Source organism: Bufo gargarizans, chromosome 8 (genome assembly GCF_014858855.1).
Source record: "Bufo gargarizans isolate SCDJY-AF-19 chromosome 8, ASM1485885v1, whole genome shotgun sequence".
Taxonomy (NCBI): domain Eukaryota; kingdom Metazoa; phylum Chordata; class Amphibia; order Anura; family Bufonidae; genus Bufo; species Bufo gargarizans.
In genome coordinates, this window is record NC_058087.1 from 170,193,032 (window position 1) to 170,220,301 (window position 27,270).

At 43.4% G+C, this 27,270-nt stretch overlaps 1 protein-coding gene across 1 annotated transcript in view; it reads right to left on the reverse strand.

Moving 5' to 3' along the window:
- Positions 1-373: 373 nt before the first annotated feature.
- The window catches only part of LOC122944547 (squalene synthase-like), a 111,809-nt gene continuing 84,912 nt past the window's right edge, over positions 374-27,270 (reverse strand). The window contains exon 8 of the mRNA XM_044302947.1: positions 374-946. Within this exon, the coding sequence (XP_044158882.1) occupies positions 734-946 (213 nt within the window). The 3' untranslated portion in view covers positions 374-733. The remainder of the gene's footprint in view (positions 947-27,270) is intronic.

A 27,270-nucleotide genomic window follows, 5' to 3' on the forward strand; every position in this document is an offset into this window, starting at 1 on the left:
CAGGATCTTTGAAGCTTAGCCAGAGAGACCATTGTGTTTTTTTGTCATCTCTCTTAGGAAGCCCCCGCCTCACTCGGTTACTTAGTTTGGTGGGGTCTCTCCTGGTTGTTCCAAACATCTTCCATTTAAGAATTATGGAGGCTTCTATGAGCTTGGGAACCTTCAGTGAAGCAGACATTTTTTTGTCCCTATCTCGAGATCTGTGCCTCCACACAATCCTGTCTCTGAGCTCTACAGGAGGTTCATTCTTCCTTATGGTTTGGTTTTTGGTCCGATAAGCATTGTCAACTGTGATAACTTATAGAGACAGGGGTGTGTCTTTTCAAATCATGTTTAATCTTCTGAATTTACCATATGTGACTCCAATCAAGGCTCAAAGATGATCAAGAGAAATTAGGGGGTTCCCCACAGCAAAATTTCAGTTGTCATAGTACAATACTTATGTCCATGCAAAATATTACTATTTATTTTTTAATACATTTAAAAACCTTTCTAAAATTCTGTTTTCACTTTCCCATTAAGGGGGATTTATTGCAGACTGAGAGGAAAACTAGATTTTTTTTAAATTTTAGCACATGTCCGCAACATAACTAAATGTGAAAAAAGTGAAAGGGTCCGTCTTTCACTCCAAATCACAGACTCTTTTTTTATTCCCAACCACCAGCTACAATTTTGGGGTGTGTGCGCAGGAGTTACTACTATATGTTGGGCAGTATTGATGTAGGTATGATGATCACTGGCCTGTGTGCACCTCCTCCGAGGCCTGGACCGTCCTCAGGTACTGCCAGCTGAGGATGGCTAAAAGTATCACACATGACAGGTAAATAGGAGAGAAGTTGTGGTGGGATGCCAGAGGGCCATTGGATAGACTCAATTTCTTGATGGTGGAGACAATGTTCTGTGTGCATTCGGAAGAGGGGTCTGTCGAGGGGATCTTCTGGTAGATCTGAGGGGGGGAAAAAAAAAAAAAAAAAAAATGAATGAAAGTTTAAAATTCAAAGTAATGTTGAAGAGCTGGGGCGTAGCTCCAAATCCACTGCATAGATAGAGAGAGTATAACATTCTGACTACCTGCAGCCACCACTAAAAGGAGTTTACTGCATACTGCTTAGCCCCTGGTTATATCAAGTCCTGAGGATAGGGGATAACTGTTAGATAGGTAGGGTTCCGACCACTGGGAGCCCCTATTGATCACAAGAACAAAAGGTCCCTTACCCTGAGGGGGCCTCTCGAAAGGAATAGAGCTGGAGGTTGAGCATGCTCAATGCTGTTCCATTCATCTCTATAGGACTCCTATTGACAGACTAGTACAATGGCGGGAAGCACGGTGGCTCAGTGGTTAGCACTGGTGCCTTGCAGGCATCCTAGGTTCGAATCTGACCAAGGACAACAACTGCATGGAGTTTTATGTTCTGCCCGTGTTTGTGTGGGTTTCCTCCGGGTACTCCAGTTTCCTACCACACTCCAAAGACATATTGATAGGGAACTTAGATTCTAAGCCTGATTGGGGACCGCTTGAAGCTGATGTCTGTAAAGTGCTGCAAAATATAGTAGCGCTATATAAGTGCATAAAATAAATAAGTCCTCATGATCAGCGGGTCGGACATCCACTGATCTAACAGTTATCCACTATCCGGTGGATAAGAGATAGTTTGATATACCCCTTTAAAGGGGTTGTCCAGGAATACACCGTTTCTAACAGGTGCTAGTAGCCTTCCTTATTAAAGGATCATACTTATCTGCTCTATGCCACTCCGGTCCTCCGCACTGGCTCCTGTGTCTCCACCTTTTGGTCCAGGGTTTACTTTCTTCTTCCCCAGCATGGTCACCTGATCCTCTCCAGCCAACCGTTTGCAGTTGGCAAAAAAGGATCAGGTGACCGTGACCATGCCCATGCTAGGGAGGAAGAAAACAAACCCCAGACTAAAAGATGGAAACACAAGAGCCAGAATTGAAGACCAAATCAGCGTGGAGCAGGTAAGTATGATCATTTTAGGGTTGTGGCCTGGCTTTAATGGTGTGAGGATGCACATCTTCTGAGCGCCAACATTATCCTACTTGTAGACCTTCTGCATTCATGGACTGTGTTTTTAGGGGTTCTGGAACCTGTTGCGTTTAGCAGTGTTCTCTGACTAACTACCCTGGTTGTTGTGCCTGTGGCAGTTGCGGCTCTGAAAGTCTGGGACTGGTAGTCAGGAGTGGCGCTAATTGTATCCACCTCACCAGCTCCGCTTGACCTCTGGCGTGGCTCTTTGGGGAATTGTGAGTTGGGACCTCTTTAGTGAGGAGTAGCCTCTGGAGCCGGCAAGGCAAACTAGGTTTATATTCCAAGCTGCAGACCTCCTCCATGTGGTCTGCGTCATCTTACCTGCTTGCTGCTCTCTTCGGTCTGTGGTTGCACTCTGGGGCTGTCTCCTGGCCACTCTGCCTGGAGTGGTGATAATTTTCTGAGTGTGGGGTGGGTTAACCCCAGTGACTGGACGCCTGTGTGCTTATACAACTCTGGACATTGTGTAGCTGCTTGCACTACTCGGTGCTTATTACTCTACATTGCCTGCTGCAATGGTTACTTGTTCTTGTCATCACCCTCTAATTATATACCTAGCTGGTGTGGGGACTCGCTCTGGTAGACAGGATTAGCGGACGCAGTATAGAGGCAACAACAAGTTCTTTGTATCAAACAGTTCAGTATTTTATTCACACTTTAGACAATGACTAAACAGTCATATTCAAACAAAAAGTCAACTTGCAGTGTTGGTGGTAATTCACACCATGCGACAATTCTGCCTCAAAGAGTCCTTGCCGATAGCAGCACCAACCTGTTTTTACGCCAAACAGGTAGCAAGCCTTCATTCAGACACAAGGCTCCCATATCCAAACACAGAGACCTGGCTATTTAAGGACAGCCAGGTGCTGCCAAAACCCAGACCGGCATTTAAAATCTAGTCCAGTGTTTGACCTCACCTGGCTGTAAAATCAGCCCAGCAGCATATGCTGGGAGGAAAATACCTGTTTTCCCAGACCAAACTTCTCACTGTTTCACATACACCCCATACACCCCCCCCCCCCCTTTGTTCAACCCTGAGGAGGTTAACACATGCCAGACAGTGTACCCGGGACAGGGCATCCGCGTTTCCCTGTAACCGGCCTGCCCCGTATTCCACCGAAAACGTAAAGTTTTGTAGAGAGCGAAACCATCGGGTGACCCGGGCATTTCTGTCCTTGGCCTGGCTCATCCACTTGAGAGGGGAGTGGTCAGTCACCAGGAGGAATTTTTTTCCCCTATAAATAATAGCGGAGAGATTCTAGTGCCCACTTGATAGCCAGGCACTCTCTCTCCACTATACTATACCGGGTCTCGGCTGGGGTGAGCTTACGGCTGAGGAAGACAACGAGATGCTCCTCCCCGTTGACCTCCGGAGACAGTACAGCACCGAGGCCTACTTCGGAGGCATCGGTCTGTACTACGAACTCCCTATTGAAGTCGGCATCACCAAAACTGGTGACCCGCACAGGGCCGACTTCAAAGTGGAAAAACCTCTTCTGCCCGCTCATCCCAGCGAACAATCACTGACTTGTGTTCCTTCAAGAGTCCTGTCAAGGGCGCGGCTAGATTAGCAAAGTGGGGAACAAACCTCATGTAATAGTCCACCATTCCTTAGTGGTGAGAGGTCGGGGCCAATTCCGTATCGCCTCTATTTTGTTCACTTGGGGTTTGATGACTCCGTGCCCAATGACATACCCCAGGTACTTAAAGTCTTTTCTAACCCTATCGCACATTTCTTTGTGTTAGCGGTTAGACCAGCTTTCCGAAAGGAGTCCACTACAGCCTGCACTTTGGGCAGGTGACTTTCACAGTCGGTACTGTGGATGACAAGATCGTCCAGGTAAGCTGAAGCGTACAGACGATGTGGACGAAGCACAATGTCCATTAGTCACTGAAAAGTGGCGGGGGCACCATGCAGACCAAAGGGTAAGACCTTATATTGATACAGCCCCTCAGGCGTGATGAAGGCAGTTTTCTCTTTGGCAGCCTCCGTTAAGGGCACCTGCCAGTACCCTTTCGGGAGGTCCAAAACTGAAAAATACCGGGCTTGTCCTAACCTCTCGATGAGCTCTTCCACCTGGGGCATGGGATATGCATTGAATTTGTAAACCTCGTTACATTTTCGAAAGTCATGACCAGACCGCAACGTCCCGTCCGGCTTGGGTATCAATACTATAGGACTGACCCACTCGCTTTTTGACTCCTCAATGACGTCTAGCTGCACCTCCACAGATATGGCTTGTCGCTGAGCCTCGGGCACCCGGTATGGTTTTAATCTGACTTTTGCCTGAGGCTCAGTGACAATGTCATGCTGGATTATGGAAGTGCGTCCAGGGAGGTCCAAGAACACATCCGTGTTCCGACTAATGAACTCCCTGGCCTCCTGAGTCTGTCAGCAATATTTACTGCGGCAGCCGCCTCTCTTGCATCAGACAGAGGGGCCGATACCTCTTCTCTTAGAATACCCGGCTGCGGGTTGTCTTCTGTACAGGTTTCCCTATCTTTCCACGGTTTGAGTAAATTTACATGGTAAACCTGCTCCGGCTTTCCGCCCTGGCTGATGTACCTTGTAGTTTACAGCTCCAATTTTCTAGAGTACCTCGTAGGACCCCTACCACCTAGCCAGGAACTTACTGTCCACGGTCCACATGAGAAGGCAAAAGGAGGTCCCAGTCCTTCCCATTTTTAGACACTACCTTTTTCACAATTTTTTTTTTTTTTTATGTTTGGTTAAACCCTTCTACCAGACCGTCCGTTTGCGGATGGTAAACGGACGTCCGTAGTTTTATGTGCAGCAACTTAGAGTTTCCTCATCACCTTGGACATAAAAGGGGTCCCTTGGTCGGTCAGAACCTCTTTAGGTAGTCCTACTCGGGAAAACATCTCCATTAACTCCTTAGCTATGAGTATGGCCGAGGTATGTCGCAGTGACACCGCCTCTGGCTACCGAGTGGCATAGTCTAGAATGACTAAGATGTGTTGATGCCCTCTGGCGGACTTTGGTACTCGGCCTATGAGGTCCATAGCTATTCGGTCAAACGGTACTTCGATAATCGGGAGAGGTACTAGGGGACTATGGAAATGTGGGTGGGGGCTACTTATCTGGCAGGTCGGGCAAGACTTACAAAACTCTTCCACTTCTTTGAATATGCTGGGCCAGTAAAACCGCTGTAGAATACGATCCTGAGTTTTCTGCAGCCTCAGGTGACCCCCGAGAACGTGTTGGTGGGCTAGATCTAACACAAGCTTGCGATAAACCTTGGGGATCACCAACTGTTCAATAGGTTCACCCCATAGTGGTTTACCCGATACAACATATCTTGATGAACCACAAAACAGGGAAACACTGACTCTGTCCTAGGTTGTTATGGTTCACCATCTACTATTAACATATTTTCCCAGGCGCGAGATAGGGTTGGGTCTCGACGTTGGGCGGTACCAAAATTATCCCCGGAGACATTGAGGTCTGCCAATTCAGGACCCGGCGGCAAGTCCTCCACATCTCCCACCATCACAATCAGCGGGGCTGTCTCCCTATCTTTCACCGAAGTGGCGGTCACCCCTATCGCTGGCCCTTCGATCTCAGGTTCCCAGGGGTCTCCCCCCTGAGTCAGGCCACTCTGCTAGGGTTACCCCTGTCTCATGGGTATCAGTCACTCTTATAGCAGGCCACAGTGCCGGGAAGCCTCTCCCTATTATGAGTTCATAATGTAAATTGGCGGCGACAGCCACCTCATGGGTCTACCTGCCGGCCACTGTGGACACCAGGGCGGTGGGATAGTCCTTTAAGTCTCCTTGGATGCACACGACCCTGACTTTTCGACCAGTATACTCGGCAGGCTGCACCAGGGAAGCTCTTACCAGGGACACCAGACTCCTTGGGTCTAGCAGAGCTACCGCCAGAGTGTCTCCCACTTCCACCTGGCACAGGTGGCTATTGTCTATAGTCTCTGGGGTACATGTTGCACACAGCTTCCTGGCATACAAAGAGTGGTGGTAGCCATAGTAAGTATCCATGGGTTTGCCCCGTATGTGGCCAGGCTCCTGACACCGCCAGCAGACTAACAGAGCTAGGTCTGTAGGGGGTATATCCCGGGTGGGTTTTGCTGGCACCAGTCGCCGAGTCTGGGGTGGAGATTTCCGGGGTTTGATTGCCCCTCTCCCAAAAGAACCCCCCTGTAGAGTCCTGGTAGCCTCATAGCGTTCCACCAGGTCGACCATCTCAAGGGCATTACCAGGAGACACCTGGCCGATCCAGTGCTGGAGAGGGTATGGCAAAGTTCTTCAGAATACCAACAGACGGTCCAGCATAGCAGTGGAACTTAGTACGTCAGGCTGCAGCCATTTTTTGCAACCGGTTTAACAGATCATAATACTGAGGTCTCGCGAGTTCAGCCAGGTTAAACTCCCACTGATGCACAAGCTGGGCCCAGACCAACACATTCACCCCTAGTCTTGCCAGAATCTCACCCTTTACTGTCGTGTAATCGGCCGCTTGACCATCTGTTAAGTCGAAAAACACCTGCTGGGGTCCTGATGCCAGGAATGGAGTGACAACCTCAGCCCACTGATCTCGGGGTAGTCTCTCCCTCACGGCCACCTTCTCGAACCCTGCCAGATAGGTCTCGACGTCATCTGAGGGGTTCATCTTAGGGGTCGCCGCACGGACCGCTTTTTGGGCATCGTGGACGCTCCGGGATGCTCCTGCCACTTGTAAAGCCATCACATGTTGCAATAGCAGCTGGTTGGTTTCCTGCTGCTGCTTATTAGCCTCCCACTGTTGCAAGTTAGCCTCCACGAGGGCTTTCATGACAGCTTTATTTGACCTCACCTGGCTGTAAATCAGCCCAGCAGCACATGCTGGGAGGAAAATACCTGTTTTCCCAGACCAAACCTTTCACTGTGTCACACTAGGTATTCCACAACCACCTATATATTAAGTCTTTCTGGTGTACTTTTCAGCAAACTCACTGAACCTGCATAAGCTGCAAAACCTGTACAGCTTCTATATCCTCCAGCACCAAAACTTGTAGACAGTATGATGCAAGATGAGGAGAATGGGGGTGGTAGCCTTCCACATGTGGAAGTGAGTAAGACTTGCACTCAGATCTCAATTGTCACCGGCATGGCACTGATAAAATACTGAACAGAACCATAGGTGGAGCACCAATTAAGGTATACTGAGGACATTGTCCTTGAGGGAGATAATATCACCCACACTCTCCAGCAGCAATAGAAAACTCTGCAGCCAAGAGCTGCAGAAGATGCAGAAAATCACAGCAGATGGAACAATGTATGCTTACTGGGTATCAGAGAACGGGCAGTTAGACACTCGCGGACACACAGTGAGACTAAAAATTATTTTAGGGAATTTTCCCTTAAAGAACAAGTCTTGCTAGTGTGTCTCACGAGTCTACAACATGAAAATGAGGATTCAGTTGAGGGTAATAGGACAAGTGATCATTTTAAGGTGTTGAACCCTCAGTTTTATCCTCTAAAATCTCGTATCCACAGTATGGATGTTTTCCAAGAAACTATAGAAAAGGAACTTGCTGCCATATATGATACACAATGTCACAGATACTTATGACAATTTAACACACAAACAAAAATTAGCTTTAAAAGAACTAGCTGGTCTTAGGCTACTTTCACACTGGCGTTTTGGCTTTCCGTTTGCGAGATCCGTTCAGGGCTCTCACAAGCGGTCCAAAACAGATCAGTTTTGCCCTGATGCATTCTGAATGGAAAAAGATCAGCTCAGAATGCATCCGTTTATCAGTTTGCCTTCGTTCCGTCTCCATTCCGCTTTGGTGTCCGTCTGATGAAACTGAGCCAAACAGATCTGTTCTGACACACAATGTAAGTCAATGGGAACGGATCCATTTTCTATGACACAATCTGGCACAATGGAAAACGGATCCGTCCTCCATCGACTTTCAATGGTGTTCAAGCTGGATCCGTCTTGGCTAAGTTAAAGATAATACAAGATGCAGACCGTTGTATTATCTGAACGGATCCGTCTGTGCAGATGCATGACGGAGCCGCAACAAACATGAGTGTGAAAGTAGCCTTAATGACGTGGTAGTTCAAATGGCAGACAAGGGGGGTTCGGTAATAGTACTTGATAAAACAACTTTATCATCAGTAGATGATGGGTATATTATCGGATATTTCCACATATCAAAAATTGGATAGTAATCCTTTGAATCAATACCAACATGAATATATTCAAATTCTCTGCAAAGGCAGAGAGTTAGGATTCATAACAAACAGTTTGCTTTTTTGAATCCGGAATCTCCGGTTACACCCATCATCCACGCTTTTTCGAAAGTACCGATATGCACTAATCCGCCTCTCCTACGACCTATAGTTTCAGGTATAGGGTCATTAACTGAAAGGTTAGTGGAGTGGCTAGATTGGGGGGGGAAGAGATCCATTGCAATGGGGTGGGTTGTTTGGGTAGGAATAGAGGGAGTAAGGTTTAATAGGGGAATAAGAATATAATAATATTGCAATTTTTATTGAATTGTATTTTTTGAATCTCTAATAAAATTTCAAAATAAGAAAAAAAAAAACCAGAAGGGGCTGTAGGGTAGTATCAAGACGTTCACGAACATTAGCTAACACTCTTTCCCCTTCATTGTTTTCTGACGTGACCAAAACCACAACCAACATTTGGTTGTAATACACAGGTTTTTCAAGATGTGGAAGTCATCCATGCAAACATGTAAATATACCGTGACTGTCAAAAACTTTCATGATTCAATTTATATTAAATGGTGTTTTGAATGCAATTTGATGTACGTAGGCAGTTCTTCTAGAAAATGTAAAACTAGAATATCAGAACATATTACATAACTAATCCTTCCTGCCTGGGTACATCCAATGCAGCCAAACACGTTATATCCTCACATGACCGCAGTTTGAAAAGCTTCCAAACATTTGCAATAGAAAAAGTGGTGGCCGCCCTAGAGGTGGAGATATTAAAAGAATGATTCTACAGAGAGGCCTTCTGGATTTTTAGGTTGAACACTACATCTCCAATGGGATTAAACATGAGAAAAGAGCTTATGTATTATTATTAGTGATATACTAATGATATTAATTGTAATATATGTAGCAGAATGAAAAAAAAATCTAATTCTCTTTTTTGTACTTTTCTCATATTTCCCTTGTGCAAACACAAAAGCAAATTCCATGACATGTTGTCAAAATAGTATTAATACTTTTTATAATTTTGACAATGTAAACTAATTAAACTAATTGTATCATTTCTCCTTTTTACTTTTGCGCACATTGTGCGTTTTTTTCATGTTGTGGACCTAATTTTTGGTTGGGATTATATATTGGTTGTTACCTAACAGCATGAAATGTCACATTTGATGTAATTTTATATGCAGATTCTATTTGTTATATGTGGCAAGTTAATGAGCATTCCTTACAAAGGGGTTTGTATACTCCCACCCCTGACTTGATTGGGGTTGTGAAGTGTATTTAAAGCCCTGCAGGGATAGTCTCATTAAGGACTCTTTCACACTTGCGTTCTTTTCTTCCGGCATAGAGTTCCGTCGCCGGGGCTCTATGCCGGAAGAATCCTGATCAGTTTTATCCTAATGCATTCTGAATGGAGTGAAATCCGTTCAGGATGCATCAGGATGTCTTCAGTTCAGGACCCGAACGTTTTTTGGCCGGAGAAAATACTGCAGCATGCTGCGCTTTTTGCTCCGGCCAAAAAACCTGAAGACTTGCCGCAAGGCCGGATCCAGAATTAATGCCCATTGAAAGGCATTGATCCGGATCCGGCCTTAAGCTAAACGTCGTTTCGGCGCATTGCCGGATCCGACGTTTAGCTGAATGGTTATCATGGCTGCCGGGACGCTAAAGTCCTGGCAGCCATGGTAAAGTGTAGTGGGGAGCGGGGGAGCAGCATACTTACTGTCCGTGCGGCTCCCGGGGCGCTCCAGAGTGACGTCAGGGCGCCCCACGTGAATGGATGACGTGATCGCATGGCACGTCATCCATGCGCATGGGGCGCTCTGATGTCATTCTGGAGCGCCCCGGGAGCCGCACGGACTGTAAGTATGCTGCTCCCCGCTCCTACTATGGCAACCAGAACTTTAATAGCGTCCTGGGTGCCATAGTAACACTGAAAGCATTTTGAAGACGGATCCGTCTTCAAATGCTTTCAGTACACTTGCGTTTTTCCGGATCCGGCGTGTAATTCCGGCAAGTGGAGTACACGCCGGATCCGGACAACGCAAGTGTGAAAGAGGCCTAAGTTGCGACTAAGAACACACCTGTGTTCAAAACACATCAACCATGCTGGGGCGAAGGTTTGTATCCATGCGAGTCATATGCTACAAGAAGAAATAAAGTGCAACTGAGTTTTATTACAAGTGCTGGAACTAGTTTCTTCTATTTCCTACAAGAGTGATTTGCATAGGGCTGTGGATTGTGAGGTGAGCTGGATTTTCTCTAAAAGTATTTTTGCCCTGATACTGTTGCTCTGGTTAAATTTTCACACCATGTTTTTTTTTTAAAGGGCACATAGTTTTTTTTTGTAAAATGATATATATATTTTTTTTTACAGCGCCACTCCTGTCTGTGACCATGTCTGGTTATGCAGCTCATCCCCATTCACCTGACTGCTGTTATTTCTGGGGGGGGAAAAGTAGACCCTTTTTCTAATCCTGGACAATGTCTCAGCAACCTCCTGAAAGAGGGCAAGACAACTGCCATTTAGCCCTTTTATGGTACCAGTACCTTGTTTCTGCCAATCCAGGCCTAGACCCAATGGGTAGGTGGGTTGGGCATTGTGCCAATGCCTGAAATTTGGGAACAAGAAAGCTGAAGTTGATGTAAAAGTACTGTGTTTGCTCCCGAGTCTAATTCAGTAATTTAACAGATTATCCTCAAGTACCTAAAATCTACAAGTTTCTACTATCAGGAAGTATTACTTTACTGAGAGAGTAGTGGATGCATGGAATAGCCTTCCTGCAGAAGTGGTAGCTGCAAATACAGTGAAGGAGTTTAAGCATGCATGGGATAGGCATAAGGCTATCCTTCATATAAGATAGGGCCAGGGGCTATCCATAGTACTTAGTATATTGGGCAGACTAGATGGGCCAAATGGTTCTTATCTGCCGACACATTCTATGTTTCCCTTGTCAAAAGATTCCACATTTAACTATATGCATTACCTTATATCCAGCATGCAGTCTGGCTTATGTCACAGATTGGAGCAAGAAAATGTTATCTGCAGATTTTAGTAACACCTGTTACTTCCTCATTTTGCATAACCTCATGGTTTGTCCTTCTTGGTCTTGCAATTTCACTGTCAGGGAGTGTGGTATTCTAGAGGATTTCCTGGACTGTAATGTCACTCTTTTTTAAATTATTTTTATTTAGAAAATCACTAATCTATAACAATACATAATTAAACAATGACATCCTCCATTGTCTTTTTTTTTTTCTCCTCCCAAGCCCATCCAGACCAACCCTACCCTCCCTCCCTAGCTCACCCAGTATCCAGCACTCAGCTGTAAACAGAAGTGCTATCCTTAATTATTTTTATTTTTTTATACAAACTCATGAATTATACCCAAATAGGTTTTCAAATCTGGACACAACCAAAACATGTGCAAAAAGTCAGTCATCTGCGAATCACACCGTGGACAATTTGCAGACTCTCGTAAACCACATTTATTAAAAAGAATATCGTCATGATATACACTCTGTGTAAAATATTAAACTGTACTAATATACGATTCAAATTATATGACACTAATCTTAAATCAACCAATATCTTTCCACAATCCTCTACCGAGACCATTGGGCAATCAGTTTCCCAATCCCTTTGACCCGGAGAAACAACCTCATTAAGGGTACTTTCACATTAGCGTTTTTCTTTTCCGGCCTAGAGTTCCATCCTAGGGGCTCTATACCGGAAAAGAACTGATCAGGCATATCCCCATGCATTCTGAATGGAGAGTAATCTGTTCAGGATGCATCAGGATGTCTTCAGTTCAGTCATTTTGACTGATCAGGCAAAAGAGAAAACCGCAGCATGCTACGGTTTTATCTCCGACGAAAAAAAACGGAAGACTTGCCTGAATGCCGGATCGGGCATTTTTTTCCATAGGAATGTATTAGTACTAGATCCGGCATTCAAAATACTGGAATGCCAGATCCGTCCTTCCGGTCTGCGCATGCTCAGACCTTTAAAAATGAGAAAAAAATATATAAATACCGGATCCGTTTTGCCTGATGACACCAGAAAAACGGATCCGGTATTGCAATGCATTTTTCTGACTGACCTGGCATTTTTCAGACTGATCAGGATCCTGATCAGTCTGAAAAATGCCTGATCAGTCATAAAAATGACATGCGTTTGTATATAGTTTGCCTGATCAGGCAGGCAGTTCAGGCAACGGAACTGCCTGCAGGAATCAAACAACACAAGTGTGAAAGTACCCCAAATAGTGCTTTTACTAATAATTTATATAGTTGTGAAATCTTCCAGTTAAAACCTAAATTCCCTGTCAACTCATTCAAAAGTGAAGTGTCTATCTCCAACAGTGGTGATTCTTTTAGATTAATAATTGCTGAACGTAACTGAAAATACCTAAACCAACTTAGATTATTCCAAATTTGTGCTAAAGAAGAAAAGGGAGTATCCCTCCATTTCTCACCACCTGTGAAACGTACACAATATAACTTATCTCCCGCTAATTTATTAAGACCCTGTAAATAAAAATTATACCAAAGAGGAGTACACAAGAGAGAACCTTTAATCCCCAACCATCTTCTAATGGTGGTCCAAGATGTAGACAATAACTTTCCAGTCCCTCTATATTCGTGTTTAATATTAATCGCCCAGATTCCAACAGAGTAAATATATCATCATATGGAGATTGTTTCACCAACATCTTACACAAAGCACTTTACTTCCATTGAGAGAATAACCATAGCTGTCCAGCTACAAACCGGATTCCCAAAAAGTTGGGACACTATACAAATCGTGAATAAAAACTGAATGCTATGATGTGGAGGTGCCGACTTCTAATATTTTATTCAGAATAGAACATAAATAACGGAACAAAAGTTTAAACTGAGAAAATGTACCATTTTAAAAAGGGAAAAATATGTTGAATCAGAATTTCATGGTGTCAACAAATCTCCAAAAAGTTGGGACAAGGCCATTTTCACTACTGTGTGGCATCTCCCCTTCTTCTTACAACACTCAACAGGCGTCTGGGGACCGAGGAGACCAGTTTCTCAAGTTTAGAAATAGGAATGCTCTCCCATTCTTGTCTAATACAGGCCTCTAACTGTTCAATTGTCTTGGGCCTTCTTTGTTGCACCTTCCTCTTTATGATGCGCCAAATGTTCTCTATAGGTGAAAGATCTGGACTGCAGACTGGCCATTTCAGGACTCGGATCCTTCTCCTACGCAGCCATGATGTTGTGATTGATGCAGAATGTGGTCTGGCATTATCTTGTTGAAAAATGCAGGGTCTTCCCTGAAAGAGATGACGTCTGGATGGGAGCATATGTTGTTCTAGAACCTGAATATATTTTTCTGCATTGATGGTGCCTTTCCAGACATGCAAGCTGCCCATGCCACACGCACTCATGCAACCCCATACCATCAGAGATGCAGGTATCTGAACTGAGCGTTGATAACAACTTGGGTTGTCCTTGTCCTCTTTGGTCCGGATGACATGGCGTCCCAGATTTCCAAAAAGAACTTCGAATCGTGACTCATCTGACCACAGAACAGTCTTCCATTTTGCCACACTCCATTTTAAATGATCCCTGGCCCAGTGAAAACGCCTGAGCTTGTGGATCTTGCTTAGAAATGGCTTCTTCTTTGCACTGTAGAGTTTCAGCTGGCAACAGCGGATGGCACGGTGGATTGTGTTCACTGACAATGGTTTCTGGAAGTATTCCTGAGCCCATTCTGTGATTTCCTTTACAGTAGCATTCCTGTTTGTGGTGCAGTGTCGTTTAAGGGCCCGGAGATCACGGGTATCCAGTATGGTTTTACGGCCTTGACCCTTACGCACAGAGATTGTTCCAGATTCTCAGAATCTTCGGATGATGTTATGCACAGTTGATGATGATAGATGCAAAGTCTTTGAAATTTTTCGCTGGGTAACACCTTTCTGATATTGCTCCACTATCTTTCTGCGCAACATTGTGGGAATTGGTGATCCTCTACCCATCTTGGCTTCTGAGAGACACTGCCACTCTGAGAAGCTCTTTTTATACCTAATCATGTTGCCAATTGACCCAATTAGTGTTAATTGGTCTTCCAGCTCTTCGTTATGCTCAAATTTACTTTTTCCAGCCTCTTATTGCTACTTGTCCCAACTTTTTGGGGATTTGTTGACACTGTGAAAATTTGAATCAACGTATTTTTCCTTTAAAATGATACATTTACTCGGATTAAACGTTTGATCCGTCATCTACGTTCTATTACAAATAAAATATTGACATTTGCCATCTCCACATAATTGCATTCAGTTTTTATTCACAATTTGTTTAGTGTCCCAACTTTTTGGGAATCCGGTTTGTATAAAGTAGCCCTTGAAGTAGGGGAGGTTAAACTCCACCGCTCCAATGGCTTATAGAAATAGGTCAGCTTTAGCCTCACTTTCTTTCTTCCCCAAAGTAATTTGTCAATCATCCTCTCAATGAGTTTGAAAAACGTATCATTGATTCAAATTGGGGAGTTTGAGGATATAAAATAGCTGGAGGTAAGATCACCATCTTAACCAAAGATATTCTATCAGCTCTAGATAAGGGTAAGCGTGACCAGATCGTAATTTTTTATCTCAATTTACTTAACAGCGGAGTCAGGTTAAGGTGAATAAAGTCATCAATCCTGGGCGATATCGTCATGCCCAGATATTCAAATGAGTCAACAACCTTTAACATCCCAAAAATCCCTTGGCCAATATATTAAAATCTATCTATCTAATAAACAGAAATTACAATAATACCTTCCGCACTAGGGATGAAGATGCAGAGTTATGTCTCACCCCAAGTTATATATCAAAAACCAAGTGGACTGGGTATAATTAAAACAACGTTTACTATGGTATTTTAAAAAAACGTAAATAATATACCAAATTGCAGTGAGTAGATAGACAACAATAAGTAAACTCCACCTACTAATTCCACAGTGTAACAGAAGGAAAAAGGGTGGATCTTACCACTTTCAGTAGAAGGAAAATCTGCACCAGATGGCGTGCATGTCCTAATGTTTGGTGGCAAAAGAAAACTTGTGACCGGCACTCTTGTGACCCATGGCGGTGAATAAATCTCCTATTATGCCCTAATGGTAAAGCCCTACCTAACAGGAGAGTCAGGGGCTCTAGAAGTCACCTACCTAGCAGACACAGAGCACCCGCCCCGATAGGGGCGACCCCGTACGGAACCTGTCCCTGTATTGGGGCCTAATCCCTATATGAACCCTTATTAAAAAAACCTACATGCCATGTTTCATTCCAAAAAAACAGAACTCATCAGGGGACTCAATGAACTGAAGGGAATACTAGAAAAAATAAAAGGGAAACAAGAAGTACATAAAACAATGGTCATTTACAATCCTATATGACAAACTCCACATAAAAAGAACAGATTGGTTGTAAATGTAGGTTTCTACTTACTGGTTTTGACTACAGGAAAATTCCTTATAGTGTAGAATATAGGGACATTCAATGATAAACGTCCATACTGAGGTGTGGGGAAGTGTCCCTAATCTACCTCCGTCTCACCGCAAGTTGTGGGTATTTGGGAGAGCGCTGAATTGCGCGCCATCTCCAGTGTAAATAAGAAAGGTATCCGGCTTGGTCCACCCCCGCAAGCCCTCCTCATCTGGCTGTCTAGTCCAGAGACTTCCCCAAAGGAGTTAACTTTACGAATAATTCTAGGGAGAGTTATATTGGTGTGGTTTATAAAAAAAAAAAATAAACACATCATCCGCATATAAAGAAATCCTATCCTCTAGACCCAGTACTCCAAACCCCTCAATCGTTTTATCTTTCCTAACCATAAGAGCCAGGGGTTCCATATACAGTACAGACCAAAAGTTTGGACACCTTCTCATTCAAATAATTCTCTTTATTTTCATGACTAGGAAAATTGTAGATTCACACTGAAGGCATCAAAACTATTAATTAACACATGTGGAAATATATATATAACAAAAAAGTGTGAAACAACTGAAAATATGTCATATTCTAGGTTCTTCAAAAGTAGCCACCTTTTGCTTTGAATACTGCTTTGCACACTCTTGGCATTGTCTTGATGAGCTTCAAGAGGTAGTCACCTGAAATGGTCTTCCAACAGTCTTGAAGGAGTTCCCAGATGCTTAGCACTTGTTGGCCCTTTTGCCTTCACTCTGCGGTCCAGCTCACCGCAAACCATCTCGATTGGGTTCAGGTCCGGTGACTGTGGAGGCCAGGTCATCTGGCAGAGCACCCCATCACTCTCCTTCATGGTCAAATAGCCCTTACATAGCCTGTAGGTGTGTTTGGGGTCATTGTCCTGTTGAAAAATAAATGATGGTCCAATTAAACACAAACCGGATGGAATAGCATGCCGCTGCAAGATGCTGTGGTAGCCATGCTGGCTCAGTATGCCTTCAATTTTGAATAAATCCCCAACAGTGTCACCAGCAAAGCACCCCCACACCATCACACCTCCTCCTCAATTCTTCACGGTGGGAACCAGACATGTAAAGTCCATCCGTTCACCTTTTCTGAGTCGCACAAAGACACGGTGGTTGGAACCAAAGATCTCAAATTTGGGCTCATCAGATCAAAGCACAGCTTTCCACTGGTCTAATGTCCATTCCTTGTGTTCTTTAGCCCAAACAAGTCTCCTCTGCTTGTTGCCTGTCCTTAGCAGTGGTTTCCTAGCAGATATTCTACCATGAAGGCCCAATTCACACAGTCTCCTCTTAACAGTTGTTCTAGAGATGTGTCTGCTGCTAGAACTCTGTGTGGCATTGACCTGGTCTCTAATCTGAGCTGCTGTTAACCTGCGATTTCTGAGGCTGGTGACTCGGATGAACTTATCCTCCACAGCAGAGGTGACTCTTGGACTTCCTTTCCTGGGGCGGTCCGCATGTGAGCCAGTTTTTGTAGCGCTTGATGGTTTTTGTGACTGCACTTGGGGACACTTTCAACGTTTTCCCAATTTTTCAGACTAACTGACCTTCATTTCTTAAAGTAATGATGGCCACTCGTTTTTCTTTACTTATCTGCTTTTTTCTTGCCATAATACAAATTCTAACAGTCTATTCAGTAGGATTATCAGCTGTGTATCAACCTGACTTCTCCACAACGCCACTGTCACTACCAGACATCTGAGAAGCTCTGACAGATGCCTTTCAGAACCTCCTCCTTGAGCTTCCTTTGTTTTGCTTTCAGTTCCTCATCTCGTTAGCCTCTCTCAGCTGTCATGTAGTTGTACTGATTGCATCCCTTTAAATTCCTCCCCATAGTGCATCAGTGTGCGGTTTATATTACTTCCTGGAGTGTGTGTGCATGCTGATCCTACTTCCCAGTCTTCTACAAGATAAGTGTTGTGCATTCATTTGTGTTTTTCTGTTTGCTGGATCCCAGGTGACCCTGTCTCCCTCCGTATCTAGTGTAGGGAGCCGGTGGTCGTGTCCCCTCACTATTATAGGGTGTTCAGGTGTTATACAGTCGAGGTACGAGGATATGCGATCATCTACCATTGGGATTTTCGCATAGGCTGAGCAGTCAGGGAGAGTGCCAGGTCTGATGCAGGGGTCTCCCTTTGTGTTCCTTAGTTTTGGATCCCGTGAGTCGTATATTCATTTTGTGTTGTCTTGTTTCCTGTACACCTTCCGTAACAGCCACTGATGGTCCCAACCCCATTTATAAGGCAAGAAATCCCACTTATTAAACCTGACAGGGCACACCTGTGAAGTGAAAACCATTTCAGGTGACTACCTCTTGAAGCTCATCAAGAGAATGCCAAGAGTGTGCAAAGCAGCAATCAAAGCAAAAGAGGGCTACTTTGAAGAACCTAGAATATGACATATTTTCTGTTGTTTCACACTTTTTTGTTATGTATATAATTCCACATGTGTTAATTCATAGTTTTGATGCCTTCAGTGTGAATGTACAATTTTCATAGTCATAAAAATAAAGAAAAAACTCTTTGAATGAGAAGGTGTGTCCAAACTTTTGGTCTGTACTGTAGATGTCGAACAATAATGGAGAAAGCGGACAACCTTGGCGAGTAATAAAGCTGGAAGTCAAACTACCGTTGAGATTAAGTCTTGCAGTAGGAGAGTTGTACAAAAGCCTAACCATACTTATGAATTTCATACCAAATCCCATCCTTTCCAACACTTTCAAAAGGAAACCCCACTCCACCCTGTCAAACGCCTTAGAGGCATCTAAAGACATGGAGCGGGAATCCCCCCCGGAAATCTGTAGATTTGCAGTCGATGAAGGTTAAGGTTAATTCCCACCATGCCCTGCTATAAGCTGATAGCTGTAGGCTGCCTGGGCATGCTGCGAGTTGTAGTTTCTAAACAGCTGGAGAGCCGCAGGTTGATGATCCCTGGTCTATATGATCCCATATCTAAGGGGTTCTCTCCTTTTTTTTTTTTTATTACCACTTCTGCCATTGACTCAGATAGGGTACCATCCTCTAAGGACTCAACCATTACCCGCAAAAGGCGTGGAAAAATCACCTCACCATACTTGCGATAAAACTCATATGGAAAACTATCCAATCCAGGGGCAGAATTTCCTGAACATGCCTTTGATGCTGCCTATAACTCCTGAAGGGAGAATTCTACTTCAAGGGATTTCCTCTATGCTTCAGTGAGAACCGGAAAGTTATGGAGTCCAAATAGGAATCCATCAGTTCCTCCGAAATATTATTAGTGGAGCTATATAATTCTGAAATGTTTTGGGAATGCCCCCTTTATTTTATTCGGCTCTTCAGTAATTATGCCCTCGGGTACACGAATACTGAGTATTTCTTTTTTCTGGTCCTGATTACATATTACTTTAGCCAGAAATTTTCCAGGACGACCGGATTCACAAAATTGTTTTTGTTCCCTTAAAAAAAAGCCTCTGCTGGGCCTTTTCCAGGAGGAATTCGGAATACTCCTGGCTTGCGTTCTGCATTATCCTTCTATTCTCCTGTTTTATTCCTGGAGAACTGATTCATCCTACTCAACGCAGCTGCCTTCAAGGCCCTTTCTTTCTTCCCATACTCCCTTCTTAAATTGGTGATATTGCCAACAAGTAAGCCCCTCACAAAAGCCTTAAAACATCCCACACCAGTTGGATTTTAACAGATTTATAATTAACCCCCCAGAAGTATATAATCTCCTGTTTCATTCAGTCATGGTTGTCTATTAAGGACAACCAATAAGGATTTAGTCTAAAAGGGGGTACTACCCCTTCTGTCAGACATACAGAGGTCAATGGATACTGGCACATGATCCGAGAGTGACCTGGCTTCATATTTCATACGTTTCAAATATTTTTCATTAAATAAGGCCAGGTCAATCCTGGACATGCAATTCCCAAATTTTGAAACACAGGCATAAACTCTTCTCCCCCGTCCATAAAAACCCCAGACATCCACAAGATCCCCGATTAGATACAGCAATATGACTATCTCCAGAAATAGAAGTCCGGTCTATCTTGGGAATAATAACAGAATAAAAATTCCCATTCACTAAAGTAAGACAATCCGAGCGTTGCTCCATAAATGTTAATAATCAATTGAGTACATAAAAGGAAAAAGGAGAAGGAATATAAATAAAAGCTAGAACACATAGTCTTTCAGTAAGTTTCCCATAAAGTAAAACATATCTCCCATATTTATCAATAGAGGACGCCTCGCAGAAAAAAAAAAATCAATCTTTTTGTGTATAAACACAGTGACTCCTCTGGAGTAGCTTGTGAAAGTGAAATGATATGCCTGCGATACCCATCCCCTACTGATCTGAACCGTTGTCTCTTCAGTAAAATGGGTTTCTAATAGACAGACAAACCGCTGGTAGGTGTCTCTGTCCCCAAGTCCCCGTACATTCGAGGTCAAAATTCTTAGTCATATAATCATTTAGGCGTATTACATAGTAACATAGTACAAAAGGCTGAAAAAAGACATTTGTCCATCCAGTTCGGCCTGTAATCCTGTAAGTTGATCCAGAGGAAGGCAAAAAAAAACAAAAAAAACCTGTATGGTAGAAGCCAATTTTCCCCACTTTAGGGGAATGAAAAATTCCTTCCCGACTCCAATCAGAATATCTCTCTGGATCAACGACCCCTCTCTAGTAGCTATAGCCTGCAATATTATTACACTCCAGAAATACATCCAGGCCCCTCTTGAATTCCTTTATTGTACTCACCATCACCACCTCCTCAGGCAGAGAGTTCCATAGTCTCACTGCTCTTACCCTAAAGAATACTCTTCTATGTTTGTGTACAAACCTTCTTTCCTCCAGACGCAGAGGATGTCCCCTCGTCACAGTCACAGTCCTGGGGATAAATAGATGATGGGATAGATCTCTGTACTGACCCCTGATCTATTTATACATAGTAATTAGATCTCCCCTCAGTCGTCTTTTTTCTAAAGTGAATAACCCTAATTTTGATAATCTCTCAGGGTACTGTAGTTGCCCCATTCCAGTTATTGCTTTAGTTGCCCTCCTCTGGACCCTCTCCAGCTCTGCTATGTCTGCCGTGTTCACAGGAGCCTAGAACTGTACACAGTGCTCCATGTGTGGTCTGACTAGCGATTTGCAAAGTGGTAGGACTAGGTTCTTATCACGGGCATCTATGCCCCTTTTGATGCAACCCATTATCTTATTGGCCTTGGCAGCAGCTGCCTGACACTGGTTTTTGCAGCTTAGTTTGCGGTTTATTAAAATTCCTAGATCCTTTTCCATGTCAGTGTTACCAAGTGTTTTACCATTTAGTATGTACGGGTGTGACTTGCATTATTCCTTCCCATGTGCATAACCTTACATTTGTCAGTGTTAACCCTCATCTTATCTGCTCAAGCCTCCAATCTATCCAGATCCCTCTGTAGTAGTATACTTTCCTCTTCAATGTTAATTACTTTACACAGTTTAGTGTCATCTAAGAAAATTTATACTTTACAGTGCAAGCCTTCTACAAGATCATTAATACATATATTGAAGAGAATAGGGCCCAATACTGACCCCCTGAGGTACCCCACTAGTGACAGTGACACAATCTGAGTGTGTACCGTTAATAACCAACCTGTTTTCTATCACTGAGCCAGTTACTTACCCACATACAGACGTTTTCTCCCAGTCCAAGCATTCTCATTTTATATACTAACCTTTTGTGTGGTACAGGGTCAAATGCTTTGGAGAAGTCCAGATATACGACATCCATTGATGCGCCGCTGTCAAGTCTGGAACTTACCTCCTCATAGAAACTGATTAAATTAGTTTGGTATGACCGATCCCTCATGAAGCCATGCTGATATGGCGTTATTTGCTTATTTCCGTTGAGATGCTCTAAGATAGCATCTCTTAGAAAACCTTCAAACTATTTACCCACAACAGATGTTAAACTTACCGACCTATAGTTTCCAGGATCTGTTTTTGGACCCTTTTGAATATTGGCACATTTGCCATGCGCCAATCCTGTGGGACATTCCTTGTCAGTATAAAGTCCACAAATATCAGAAATAAGGGTCTGGCTATGACATTACTTAATTCTCTTAGGATACGGGGGTGTATGTTATCTGGTCCTGGCGATTTGTCCATTTTAATTTTTTGAAGTCGCTGTTGTACTTCCTCCTGGGTCAGACAGGACACTTTTAATGGGGAATTTATTTTGACATTCTGCATTTCATCTGACAGTTTATTTTTCTCAGTGAATACATTGGAGAAAAAAAAATATTTAACAGCTTTGCTTTCTCCTCCTCGCTCTCTGCGACTCCCCCCTCATTACTCTTTAAAGGACCAACACCTTCAGATTTATACTTTTTAACATTTATATAATTGAAAAACATTTTAGGGTTAGTTTTACTCTTGGCAATTAAATCTCCCGGTCTCTAGTTTGGCCGCTTTTATTTGTTTTTTACATGTTCTATTTTTTTTCCTTATAGTTTTTCAATGCTTCCAGGCTACCCTCCTGTTTTAGTGATTTATATGCTTTCTTTTTGTCATTTATTGCTTTCTTTACAGTTCTATTTATGCACATTGGTTTCTTTTTGTTCCTTAACCTTTTATTCCCATACGGTATGTACCTCTCACAATGAGATTTTAGGATGCTTTTAAAGATATCCCATTTTATGGCTGTATTTTATTTTTTGAGGACTTTGTCCCAGTTAGTTCGGCCTATGGCCTCTCTTAGTTGGCTAAATTTTGATTTTTTGAAGTTTGGTATTTTTGTTCCTCCCCGTAGAAACGCTCTTTTGAATGATAATTGGAAGGTTATTACTTTATGGTCACTATTTCCCAGGTGTCCCCCAACCTGCATGTCTGTTGTTCTGTCAGGCCTATTGGTTAATACTAAGTCCAGTATGGCTGTCCCTCTTGTCGGGTTCTGAACCAGTTGGGAGAGGTAATTGTCTTTGGTTATTGCCAAGAACCTGTTTCCTTTATGAGATGTACAGGTTTCAGTTTCCCAGTCTATATCTGGGTAGTTGAAGTCCCCCATAATAACCACCTCATTATGATTTGCCGCCTTGTCCATCTCGTTTAGTAGTAGATTTTCTGTGGACTCTGGTATATTAGGTGGTTTATAGTAAACAGGTTTTTTTTAGCTCCATGTATCTCTACCCACAGTGACTCCACATGCTCATGTCCTTTACTTATATATTCCCAGTGTGGGCTTTAGACAAGACTTTACATAGAGGCAGACCCCTCCCCCTCTCCGGTTTTGACAATCCTTTCTAAACAGACTGTAACCCTGTACATTAACTGCCCAGTCATAGCTATCATCCAGCCATGTCTCAGTTATTCCCACTATGTCATAGTCCTCCTCACACATCACTATTATCAGTTCACCAGTTTTATTAGTCAGGCTTCTGGCATTAGTATACATACATTTGAGAGGTTTATGTATATTTTTTACCCTACACCTTTCCTTCTGAAATGTTCTAGTCCTTCCTTCCAACAAGAAATGAATATAATTAGGACCTGACCTGGGTAAGGTAATTTTACTAGTTTATTTACAAATGCCTATCCAGGCAATAGAACCTATCTTGACCCAGGTATAAATTAATACTTCACTTTTATTTGAATACAAGTAAAACCTAAATGCCAAGTGTGTGCGAGGTGCTGATAGGTGTATTGCTTTGACAATTAGGCGGGGAGAAGAGATGTGCACTCTCTCTCACCCCTACCACTGTAAGGGCAGAACACTACCGTACCACCAATATCAATCCACTATGTAAATGGCGCATAAAGCGTCTCAGTTGATCTCAGACTGGGATTAGTGGCAACTAACACCGCAACACGGACTCGGTGCACAGTAGCCAAAACCACAACTAACTTGATTGCTAAACCAAACCAAGCTACGTCGGCCAGCCTGACTGCTAGTTGCTGGGTAACAGTGGAGTGGTGCACAGCGATTAAAAACTAACACTGCCCCCCCGACATGTTTCGCCAGTATTCTGGCTTCTTCAGGGGGTTAAATGGGCAGCCATGAGAGACCCTGGCCACCTGGAGGTTTAAATAGTGTGTAAAATAATTGACAGGTTAGCCATCCTATCAGTTACAAAGGACAAAGCACTGCCAACCAATAGTGTCCTTAGACACACCCCTACAATCTGATTAGAGTGACGGACACAGTCGCCCACTATACGCATAATCAGAAAAAGAAAAAAAAAAATTATCAGTCTTCATCCTTAAACATTGGCGCACTCTCTCACTGCGCACAGACTTAGACTGTGCCAAACACAGTCGCCCACTATACGCGTCATCAATGACGCGCTGCACCCGAAGTGCCTGAGCAAACACTTGGAATATATCCACTGGTACTGTGAGATTGAGCATGCGCTGCGCTATCTATGGCTGCGCACGAACTTAGGCCCTGTAAAGAGGGACCTGTGCAGTGAGACAATACGCCAACATCCAAAGACAAAAACTGACATTTGCAAAAGTGGACGCATGCCTCACAATACAGCGCTGCGCATAAGCACTACCTGGTATAAGTACTGTGCAGTGGGCTACTAGGCATATGCCTGCTGACAGACAGAAAACAGAAAAAATAAAAATAAATTGTGCTATTGCACAAGCATTCACATCAATAACTGGGACTTAGCCAAGTGAAGAGGACATTGAGATTAGGGGTGACACTACTACATGGTGACACGTCATCTGCACCATCAGGACAAAGTGATTGAAGGAATGACATTGGTATTGGTGGAAGTGAATATGCATTTTGTCCAAAGCAAGTGTCAGTATTTTCATTAATATTATTACTAATAAACTGACACTAGATGTTCCAGCAAGGCCCTTCATTATTAGTCAAACCAGTGGATGGGGTACTCAAAACTTCTTGGCTCAATTTCTGGATACTAATATAGGTGCCATTAGACACTTAAAAAATTTGCAGAAATAGAAAACACACAACAGAAAACAACAAACTACAGACCCTCCTTAGTTATCAAAGAAAAGCAGTGAAGGAAAAACCTTCATTGAGCCCTTTGGGACTGAGACTATTTAGCCGATAGATCCACCTAGTTTCTTCTTGCAATAAAATAGCATCCAGATCTCCCTTTCTCGCACCCAGAGTTTTCTTACAGATCCACCAAAATTTGAGTACCTTATGGTCACCTCCATGATAGGCTCTGACATGCCTGGAGACCGAGGTATCTGCCTTAGTGTTAAAACTGCTAATATGCTGGCAGATCCTTCTCCTGAACTCTTGGGACGTCTTTCCAACATAGATTTTAAGACAGGGACATTGGATGGCATATACAATGCCTTTGGTCTTACAGTCAATGTATTGCCTTATCTGATATTCTCTTTTATCCACAGGATTAATGAAGGATCGGCATATCTTGACATGAGGACAGAAGACACAGTCTCCACACGGGTAAGTACCCACTACATTAGATTTAAGTCAGGTAGTTCTAGGCGGTGCGGGGCGAAAGAAACTGTGGACTAATACGTCCTTCAGGTTTCTACCTCGACGGTAAGTGACACTGGGATTCTGCGTGATAACTGTCCTTAGGTCATTATCCGCCCACAATACATGCCTTAGGTCATTATCCGCCCACAATACATGCCAGTGTTTCTTCAGAATACAAAACACCTGGTTGTTTTGGGCATCGTAGGTGCCAATACATCTGACATGTGTTTTGGGGTCCTTGGATTCAGATCTTAATAATTCCATCCTATCGGTATTCTTTGCCCTAATATAGGCCTGATGCAAGACCTTTTTAGGGTATCCCCTAGCACGAAACCGATAATATAGGGTCTTACACTCTTTTACGAAACCTACTTCATCGGAGCAGTTCCTGCGGGCCCTGATGTATTGACCCATAGGAATTCCCTTCTTGAGGGGTCTTGGATGATAACTGCCACACTGCAGCAGGTTATTCGTTGCTGTGGGCTTGCGATGGATTTCAGACTGGATGTGGCCATCAGGGTCCAGGGTGAGTTTGAGATCCAGAAAAGTGATTGTGCTATCGTGTATCTCAGAAGTGAATGCCATACCTATAGTGTTATGTTTAAGTGCTGAAACAAATTGGTGAAACTTATCAGTGGGGCCTTCCCACAGTATTAGTACAGCATCAGTGTACCTGCCCCAAAAGAGTATATGCTGCGCGAATTCAAAAAAATCTGGTGTAAAAACTATAGTATCCTCCCACCACCCTAAAAATAAATTTGCATAATTTGGTGCACACTTACTTCCCATCGCGGTCCCAACAGATTGTAAATAAAATTGGCCGTCGCAAAGAAAGTAATTGTGTGCGAGTAAAAAACGGAGGAGAGTCAGAAGGAACTCATTATGTGCACAAAACTGAATGCTCTTAGTGGAAAGAAAAGAAGAGACTGCCTTAATCCCCAACTCGTGTCTAATATTGGTGTACAGTGCCTCAACATCGAGGCTAGCTAATTTGGTTTCTGAAGTAACCTGAATATCCTGGAGCCTGATGACCACATCCTTGGTGTCCTTAATATACGATGGTAAGCTAGGTACAAATGGTGCTATGAACTTGTCGACATACTGACTGATGTTTTCTGTCAGGCTATTATTGCCAGATACTATAGGTCTTCCTGGTACTGGTCGTCTGTTTATGCACCTTGGGGATGGCGTAGATGGTGGCAATAGTGGGATGCATCTTAAAGAGGTACTTGAATTCCTCTTTTGAAATAAGATTATCTTCTTTTGCTGTGGAGAGTACTACTTTAAGTTCTCCCAAAAACTTTTCTATCGGATTGTGATCCAGTTTCTGATAGGTGTCAGTTTAACCAGGTCAACAACCATCTTTTTATAATCCAGTTTGTCCATTAGGACAACATTTCCACCCTTATCCGAGGGTTTTATTACCAAGTCGTCATTAAGGCTGAGTTCATCCAATGCCTGCTGTTCATCCACCTCAAGATTAAATTGTGTGGTGGGTATTTTAGTGCTCAGGGTTTTTAAGTCTCCTGTCACTAGTTGAACAAAGGTGTCAATATTTCCATACTGGGCAAATGAAGGTGTATATTTGTATTGTGGTTTCAATGTCGACAGCGGTGCCTCTACTAAATCCTGGGCACTCTCATCGAGAGTGTCCAGTAATTCCAGAATGGCCAGAGCCTCTTTCTTTGGTCTGCATCCGCTGGAAATCCCTGGATTGCTGGTTGAAGGATTTGTGGAGAGCAAGCTTCCTTGCAAAAAGGTTGATATCCTTGACCCAGTTAAAACACTGGAAAGCTGGTGTTGGTGTAAAGGATAAACCTTTTCTAAGTATTTGGAGGTGCCCAGGTCCCAACTAAAAAAACTGGAGAGATTGATCACCCTGAGCGGGTCATCTATGTCCTGACATTGTATGCCCACTTCTCCATGTCTCTCAGGGCTGGGCCTTGGCCTAAGAAAGAGGGGAGACTCGTGGGTGCTATTGAAGAGGGCATTGTCATAGATGGAACACAAAAGGAACCAGATGATCCAGGAGGAAACAATTGTCCTTGCTGTTGTAAATTGGCTGTTGAGACTGGAGTAGACACTGTCGCA